Source organism: Phaethon lepturus, unplaced genomic scaffold (assembly GCF_000687285.1).
Source record: "Phaethon lepturus isolate BGI_N335 unplaced genomic scaffold, ASM68728v1 scaffold593, whole genome shotgun sequence".
NCBI classification, from domain to species: Eukaryota; Metazoa; Chordata; class Aves; order Phaethontiformes; family Phaethontidae; genus Phaethon; species Phaethon lepturus.
The window spans coordinates 1-9,355 of record NW_010530983.1 but is presented as its reverse complement, the minus strand read 5'-3'; the positions used below and the strand labels follow the sequence as shown (position 1 = coordinate 9,355).

Sequence of the window (9,355 nt, the reverse complement as noted above, 5' to 3'; positions counted from 1 at the left end):
TGACCCTCTGGCCCTGTTGGGAAAGCTGTTTTCTGCCATTGACCTTTGAGCATCAATCAATACATCAACAATAACTGCACAAGACTCCCTCTGTGACACAAGCAAAGAAATTTAGGCTTAAAAAGATTAGGTGCAGTGCAGGGAAAAAAACACCTGACTGTCTAGTTCTGTCATTACCACAGGAAACCAGAGTTAATTGCTGTAATAGTAATGTCTGATTGTAGCTGCTATCTAGAACCCGCAAAAATCCACCCACTGTCCCCCATGCCTGCACCAGCTTAAACGCTGACCCACGTCATGTGTTTGCTAGCAGGGTTGGTACAAACCACAGCTTTGGGTGGCATTGCTTTTCTGGCAAGCTGCTCCAAGGCTGCTGTTGCCAGTCAGTCCTGTACCTTCCCTCATGTCCCTGAGGCCAGTACGGTGCCTGGTGGGGCTGTGTAACTGCAGCATCACTCAGAGATCTGGCACTGTGGGGTAGGTCTTGGATCACAAAGGATGTGAGAGCAGATAAATCTCTTATTAGGTTAGTGCGGTGGAAAGTGTGTGTCATGTCCTCCTTGAGAACAGAGTTTTTAAAAGTACCAAAATTATTCACTTTTGCTTCTCTGTTGACAATTTCCCTAAGGCTTAGATGTATGTGACATGTCCTGGGTCCAGCAAGGCTGTGGGATGGGCTGGGAATGGGAACTCATTGGGAAACTGAATGCAGATTTCTGGTGTTCGCTAGTTAGTGCCTTTACCATTGACCTTTGAGCATCTATCAACACATCAACAATTAACTGCACAAGACTCCCTCTGTGACTCAAGGAAAGAAATTTAGGCTTAAAAAAATTAGATGCAGTGTGAGGGGGGAAAAAAAAAAAAAAACCTCGAGGGCAAATAACTGGTGAGGTGGGCTGCAGACAGTGTGATTACATGATGAGGGATTGCTCCTGAGCTCCTGTGGAAACCAGCGTGATGCCCCGTGGTCCACCTTGCTGGGTTCTTGGGGCTGACGTTATGCTGTGTCTGCTCCAACCAGTGGCTCCGTCCCTGGTTTCCCTTGAGCTCAGCTTCCTGGCTGGGGCAGCCCATATTCCACGGGAGGATTGCTGCTCCATTCCCTAGTTTCAGTATGATTCATGCACATTTGTACTCGTGACTGGGTGTTTCCAGTCCCTCCCTGGGTGACAGCTGTACCAGACCTCAGGATTGTGCTGCCTCCGCTGCCCTTTTCTGATGCCAGGAAGTGGGACTTGCAGGGTGGAGCAGAAACTATGAGGAGGAACCATGACTAACGCCAGCCTGGCTGCCAGCCCTCCGTGTCACCATGCCTGGTGGTGGAGGAATAGAAGAACTAGCCCAAGCCTAGCGGATCTGAGCAAAGGGAGTGGATATCTTAGGGACGATTTGGTTTCTTTCCGAGTAGGATGTTTTGCCCATTCAGCAGAGCATCATTAAATTTCTTACATGTGTTTGGAGGGGGAAAAGTTCCCTCCCCAAGCACAGCCTGCTTTCTGTCCGCGCTGTGCTGAGCACACATGGGTTATGAGGCCGTTGCATGAAGCAATGCCTGGTGATACCGCCTCTCTGAGAGGGCAGGCAGCGCAGCTGTCATCTCCACACCCTTCCCCATGGGAGGCCTTCCCAAACTCTTGCATCTCCACCAGCTTCTGTGAGCAACGCATTAGGAACTGGCTCAGAGTGGATGCTGGGACTTTGCTGCCCTCCTCTGGGACAGCTCAGGCTCTTCGTAGGAAGCAGCAAGTCCCAAGTCTGGCAGTCTGAGGACCACAGCACTAGAGATAGTTGATGTTCCTGTGCAAATGGATTTCAAGGCAAGGCTACATGGTATTTGCGGCCCTCTGCCCTGGACTGAGGTGGTGCAGTGGCACAGCTTTATTGCTTGTGCTCCTTTTGTACCCGAGTGACTTGTCCACATCTCTGTTCTTTCCGTACTATGCCAAGTGTTAAGACACCTCCTGGGGTGACCAAGAATAGCAGGGAGTTACAGGACCTCTCAAATTATGCATAGAGGATCTACATCTTAACCTGGAGTTCAGCTGGCAGGTTGAAGGTGGTGTAGAAGTCTTTATTTTTAAGCAGGCAGGTCTTGTTCCTTCAGTAAAAAAAAAGTGTGCTTTCCTGGAGGATTATATGGCTTTTATTTTTGTTTCCTTTTGCAATTCACTTGCCAGTATGTACTCTGCTATAGTGACTCTGGATTTGTTAAATGTCCATGGTCCAGTGCAAGGCAAAGGTTTCAAAACCAGTTGCTCTGTGGACACTTGTGCAAGCCACTCTGACTATCACAAGGGCATGCCTCTGACCTGACCTCCGACAGCTCTTAGAGAAGTGCTCCTGTATGTTATTTAAAGGGCACGACAGGAATACATAGGCTTTGCTCACCTTAGCAAAACCAGCCAAGGTTCCCTGGAACAGGCTGAGATATAACTCCAAGGGTTGATTTGAGTCACTTTCCCATCCCCTGGACCAGTTGAAGTAATTATGTTCTGTTCTTCTGGTGCATTTGACCTTGATTTTGTTTTCTCCTCCCGTACAGTGTGGACCACAGGAGTTGGGAAGGACAGAAGGCAGGGTTCATAGCAGCCAGGCAGTCCCCAGATCCCTTTCCGCTCTCTTCTCGTAACATGGTGCACTGGCACCTTGGTCCAGGGAACCTGGGGTTCAGGAGTGAGCCAGGGCTGTCTTTGCCCTGCTTTTTGTTGTTATGGTGTGTGATCTGAGCCCTCAGAACACTGGGAAAGCTGGGGGGGGGCTTGTGAATATACCATTAGGATGTGGGGACATAAAGAGGTATATCTGAGCCTACCATATGGTTGTACTAGGCAGGTGGAGAGGTATCCTCCTTCCTCTGCCCATGTAGGCTTGGTAGGAGCTGTGCTTGCTTCACCAGGGCTCTGCTCCACAGAAAACCCTCTTTCTCTGAGATTTCTACCTTTTGGTCCAACGAGGCGTGTACCACAGCCAGGGCACTGGAGCACAAGTTGCATGGTGCCACTTCATTTATATAGACTTGATTTCCTTTGCTCAGAAATGTAAATTCCAGCCCCCTCCAGGTAAATGTCTGTGCTGTTTGCATTTTAAATTGAGCTTCAGTAAAAAACTTGAATGCTTCCTCTCTGTCTTACTAGTTCCTGCTGATTTTCCATAAAGCTGCAGCTGGGGAACTTGAGGAGGACAGCGGCCTGTTGACTCTTGCGAAGCTCTCGGAGATAGACGTCTCCATTGAGGGAGTCAAAGGAGCCAAGAACTTCTTTGAAGCGAAGGTATGCTGTGGCACAGAAAAACGTGAAAAAGCTCTGCACACAGGCCTTAATTGCCACTGAGACACTGACCCTGCTTGCTTTTCAGTACAAGATACTGCCAGATTTCTTCCTAGATGTGTCTTTCATGCCTCCTCCCTCCCTAAACTCAGCCATAGCTTTTCCCTTCAAACTTTATGTTGGACTCCAGTTACAGCTTTCCTCTGCAGATCAATCCTAGAACGACTTAATTCACTGCCTCTGCTGTGGGTCTTACCCTGGTAGAGCTGACTGGCTGACCTGTGTCCCTGTGGCTGGGAGCTCTATGGGACTAGCTGGCTAACCGCTTTTAAAGACAAAAAGCATCCTGGAAACTAATGGGATTGAGTTTCCCATTTTGCAAAGCCTCCCTCAACCTGAACACTCAGAGTTCAGTGGTGAATGGAGTATTTTGAAGTATAGGATTTCAGACATCTCTTTCTCGAGGAGCTCTCTGTAACCTTTGGAATCAAAATTGTTCTGCGGGGTCCTGGTGTTGGCAGAAAGAGCTTTGCACCATTTGAAGCTGACAAAGCACCGTTTTTTGAAAGCCCTCTTGGAGAGAAAATAATCCTGCTTGTTTATATAAGAAGTTTTTTCCCAAGAGCATAACACAGCTATTGCACAGCAGATGTACCGAGATGAAAGCTGGAAAAATAGCCAGCAAATAAACAATGTCTCTTTGATCTGCAGATTATCCGTGGTGTAGTATGATGTTCTCAGATTTGGCTGTGATTCAGAACTGTCTTCTGCAGTAGTTTCTCCCACTGTGTACTCACAACTTAGGCTATGCTGCCTGCTTACAAGAAAGAATGTATGTGACCTGGTACCAACGGCATTGTTTTGGTCACTTGTTAGTGACTTCTTAGGAAATGACCTTTCTTTTATTGATGTTAAAGTTATGCAAGCTAACAAGTATTGGGTGTAAATACCCAAGCACTGCAGTGTAATTAATACTTGACCCATCCTGACAGAGCTTCCCAGCAAGTGCTGGAAGGTGCAGCAAACAGTTCTGCGTTGCTCATCTGGGAGTAGTTCAGGCTCTGGCTCTCCCTCTGATGCAAGGCTTGATGTTCTTTTATTTTCTCTCTTGTAAAGGTTCAAGCCCTCTCTTCAGCCAGTAAGTTTGAAGCAGAGATAAAAGCTGAGCAGGATGAGCGAAAGCGGGAAGAGGAGGAAAGGAAACACCGCCGAGCGGCTTTCAGGGAGTTAAAATCTGCATTTACCCAGTAACCGACCAACCAATATGCACTCCGAGATTGCACATGACTTGGTACGTTTCCCAGATCAGGGCTCTACCTGGAGAGAACTGCCTGGATCCTGCCTAAAACTTGTTACAGCTTTGCTAGCCTTCCTCTCCTGAAGATCCTCCAGAGTTTCTAAGGGCACAACTCTTGCAGTTACCATGCGTTCATAATGATGCGAATCGTAAGAGCTGTGTACGTGCTGTTTGCTCTGAACTGTCAGGAGCACATCACCCTGAAGCAGAAACAGCAGGTAGCAAATCACGGTGAGCACTGACAAGTGTCATGTTCACTGCCTTCATTCTTTCCTTCTTTCCTAGACATCCTTTTTCTCTTAACTCCTTATTAATTCATTCCTCGCTTACAGGCAAGTAGTGAGGTCTTGTGTAAATCGGTGTACGAAGTACAGCTTGATGTCCTGTACGTTTGTACTGCTGTTGGGTGTTGTCACGCATCCTTGACTACCCCTTTATTTGTCCTCAAAGCTCCGTGCCACAGGCACTGTGAAAACACTGTGAAGAGAGAAAGATAGTTACTAGGGACATGGATCAAATTAATTATCATTTCCTGCCACCCAGCATGTTGGAGAGTCTTCCAGTTTTTCTTCTCTGAAGTGCCATAGTAATAAACCTTTCAATAAGCGCTGAGTTTTCCCAAGACTTTGAAGGGAGGAAGCTGGCGCTCTCTTAAACGAGGAATAGAAAACTGAGTTGCCTGACCATGTATCTTCTTTCACATTCCATCACGTTTAGTGTACTGTATGGCTTCACTGTATTTTCCAGCCTTAGGCAGCTGTATCTGTTTTGAAGGGATATTGCTAGCTGGACGATGCAATCACACTGGGGTTTTCTATTTGGAAATTTGCTCATATCCTGAATCACGAAGGTGACATTGTTTGATTTCATTAGAGCCACAACAAGTAACACCAGCCCAGCATATTGAACAATCCCTGCTCAAGAAGGGAAGAGCAACAAGGGGAGCACGTTTAGCTGAACTGAATTCGGAGGGCTTGCACTATATTATTAGCCGTTTTCTTTCACAAACACAGGAAACTTGCCCACAAATGTTAAAATGCCTACTGCTTGTCTAGGTATATACACTGTAGGTCATGGCAGGGGAGCTGTGTTCCCTCAGAGACCTCTCTCGAAACATGGATGGATTTGCTCAAATTCTGCCTCTGCTATTGCCCCAGTTTGTGCATTTTATTTTTTTTTCTTTCCAGAACAAAACTCACCAGTCTTTTCACTTGTCTGTTTTGCTTCTTAAACTGTGAGCACTAAACTGTGAGCGTGGAATAATAAATAGAAAAACTTCTATTCTTTAATGTCAGGTGAAAGAATTGCTAAACAATTAAACTGTGTATATATATCTTCACAGATTATATTTTATAAATCACGCTTTTTTAGCTAAATATTTATAATTAAATGTTTTTATACTTTACAACAAAGCAGATAATTTCATCTTCAATTATTTCTCCTGTTGCTGAAATGTACAAATAAAGCATTGTTATCTCTGGTCTTGTCTGTTGTTTATTTTAGGTCCCTGAATGTACTGTTTTGTTTGCAAATTGCAGTAGCAATCCCCACTCCCAGACATGCCTTTTTTGATCCCCGAAGCTCGGGTACCTGACTTGCATGAGTGAGTGAAGTGTTCAGCCCCTTCTTGATAAGCACTTCTCCTTCTGTACAGCAGTTCTGGTGTAAAAAGCCCTAATGTTTGCAATTCCTCAGAAAGGGACATGGCTGTATAAATATTTGAAATACTGTCCACTGCTAAATGTTGACATCTGAACATTGTCAGCCTTCCCTTATCTTAAAATAGACGCTGCATCTCAGCCCACATAGTGCTCCAGCTGGGAGCCGGGCAGGTTGCTTAAGCCAGATTTCCCTTTGCATTTCCTCTTTCTGCCTTTATAAGGGAGAAAAAAAACCCCAAAATGTGGACATCTGAAAATGCATCCAAGCGTCTTGTTTCTACTGCTGCTGATCTGCTAAGTTTTGCTGGCAGAGCCAGTTCAGGGGGGCTCAGGAGGAGGCCCAACTATGCATCATTGCAGGTACAATCCTGTGATGAAAGAGAAAACTAAGTATTTTAGCTCGTGCAGCTCTGCTCTGCCCATTGTCGGCAGTCGATGCATTTGCTGTATGTCTGTGAGCCCGCAGGTCGCAGAGGTCAGGTAAAATCAGGGTGAAGGTTCCTTAGTCTCTGTTTCCACAGGAAAATTGCAACACTGCAGCTCTTGATTTTCTTTTTTTTCTTCACAGCATATAGCAAGCACTGCTGACTCGTGCTGCTTTGCACGTGCAGCTGGGTGAGGAGCCTGAGGCAGCAGGAGGAGAGGGTGGAAAAAGGGCTTCCAGTGGTTTTATTTTAATAATTTGAGTCAACTCCAGGTGACAAGTTTCAGTAAGGAAATAAGCAGCGTGTCTGTAGTAGGTTTGCTCAATTCAAATAGGTGCAGTTGGTTGGGGTCTTTATTCAGCGCAGTGAACAGTAAGTGCTTTTGGATTTTGAAGTTGCAGCAATGTGAGTTTTGAAATTAGCTTTGCAAAAATGGACATTGGGAAATTAATGGCTTTCTAAATTGTTCTGTTTTGCTGGCAACTATTGGATTGAATAACAATGTCATTAGGTTATGCAGAAGTATGTCTAGCTAAGTCTTCCATCTAACACTGGCTGACAATACTTAATTTTATTTAACTATAATTAATATATTACTGTCCTTGACACTCTTTTATGCCTCATGACACCACAGGTGGCTCTTAAAGGTCCTGGCAATCCCAACTCTCCTTACTGATACCTGCCAGGGCATCAATACTGGTCTGGCACTCCTGGCATGCCCCAAGTGACTCTAAGTCCGTTTGTGATGGCAAGTAGAGAAATTTGATGAAAAGCCTGTTGTGGTTGTGGGTCTTTCCCAGAAGATATGAAGACTTGTCTCCAGTCGCTTATCTCTTAGAACAGGAACTCCAGGTAATCCTCAATCCCTGGAGGATTTTTGTTTCAAGTTTCCCAGAGTAGATGTACAGTACAGGAGTCACTAACACTTCAGCCAGCACTGAGGATGGGTTCAGCCTGTCTGGATACTCGGTTCGCAGTGTGGTTTTCACCGATGCTCCTGTCACAGCCATCGTCGTTGGCTGTAGGGGACAGCGTGTGACAGCAGGAAGACTTACCTAAAAAGCTTAATGTAAACACAGTCAGGAGGGAAAGGGACACAGTATGATCAGATTCTTCCTGGCTTAGGGTTCAGGTTTTAGCTGTGAGGATTAAGGTGACTAAATCGAATTTTCATCTTATGGGAGTGTCCAAACAAATCCCTTAGCAAGATGGGTTGGAGTAACCAGGGTGCTTTACTGTTGCCTTTCAAACTCAGCTTGCCGCATGTGGGAAGGATGTCTGAAAAAAACTGCGTGTTGCAGAAGCGGCGTTTTTATGTATCAGTGTATTTGTCGTAGTCCATCTTTCAGCATAAGCCATGTGAGGTGACAGATGCATTGAAGTGACTGACTTTTAAAACTACACTTGAATGTTCACCTGCCTGAATTGTTTGTTGTTTTTATTATTTTTAGGGAGGTGAAAAATGAGGACATGGAAAACTGAGGCTGCTCTGACTCTTCTCAGAAAATCCCTGGTATTTTGACAAACAGGGGAGCCACTTTTCAAATAACAGAAACCGGGCGTGATGAGGGGAGATGTGACAGACTCTGCCACATCTGCTGGGCCGCTTTTGACAATTATTTGCTGTTCCAAAGCTGTGCTCTGTGTCTGTTGCTCCTCTGCTGTAGCAAGGAAGGCAGGCTCTTGCTTCCAAGCTAGAACGGATGAAAGCAAAGAGTCAAGAGGGAAGTTTTTTAGTTCATTATGGATGCCACTTCCTTGCACTTGGATTTTTAATAGTGAGGATGAATTGGCATGGTAATCCAGGGCTCTGAACTACATTGTGCACTTGGTACTCTAGTTCTGCAAGTTCAGATGAGGCATGTTTCAGACACTGTCTTCATGAATTTTGTTTCAGTAATACAATGTTTGTGCTAACTGGGATTAAAAAAAAATTTCCGCAAGTGCTAAACTTCTCCCATCTCAGATAAAGCTTGCCTTACAGCACATGAAAATATTTTTGAGTGCTCAAACTGAAGTTCAATGAGTAACAAGGTACAGCCGCTTCTGCAGTGAAGTTGGAGGTTACGACTGACAGCTTGAAACACAGCGCTGCCTCTCTCCCTCCTCATATTATTCGTATTGGCCCAAGCTATGTTAACAACAACCAGGAGGATCAGATGTAGTTTGTCGGGGGCCAGCCCTTTGCTCGGGAGCTTTGGTTTCACATACCAGCGTCCTGAAGGAGAAGTTTCATTCCAAATTTTTGTGTGAAGTAGTTCAGTCCTATGTTGCTCTCAGCTAAAAACGTGTCTGAAGAATTACAGGCTTTCAACCCATTAGCTCAGAAGAATCACTTGGGTTCACTGTTGCATCATTTTTGGCCGGCGTTCAGTGCACAATGACAAGTACTTATCCACCTAGAAAAGGAGGGAGAAAGCTGTGTGGATTGTGGCTGAAATCATGATTGGAGTGAAATTGTTTCAGCTGAAAACAAGTTATACCTTCAATAGCACCTAAGAGCTAAGAATAGGTTTTTAGGCTGAAAGAACCCCATGGGGCTATTCTGCATCATGTACTAATACAGGTTTTAGAACTAAAAATAAAACAGTATTTTTAGCTGAAAAAGTTTGTCTTGAGCTCCTGATTTTTCTACCAGGAAGTCTGTAGGCAAAATACGAACCACTTCATGCCCTTTCCCCGTAAGCAGCAGCAGCGGCCTCC

At 45.3% G+C, this 9,355-nt stretch overlaps 1 protein-coding gene across 1 annotated transcript in view; it reads left to right on the top strand.

Moving 5' to 3' along the window:
• Nucleotides 1-4,919, top strand: part of EFHD1 (EF-hand domain family, member D1) — a 7,542-nt gene extending 2,623 nt beyond the window's left edge. Inside the window, exons 2-3 of the mRNA XM_010284399.1 lie at nucleotides 3,138-3,272; nucleotides 4,386-4,919. Coding sequence (XP_010282701.1) covers nucleotides 3,138-3,272; nucleotides 4,386-4,520 — 270 coding nt within the window. The 3' untranslated portion in view covers nucleotides 4,521-4,919. The remainder of the gene's footprint in view (nucleotides 1-3,137; nucleotides 3,273-4,385) is intronic.
• Nucleotides 4,920-9,355: the final 4,436 nt, after the last annotated feature.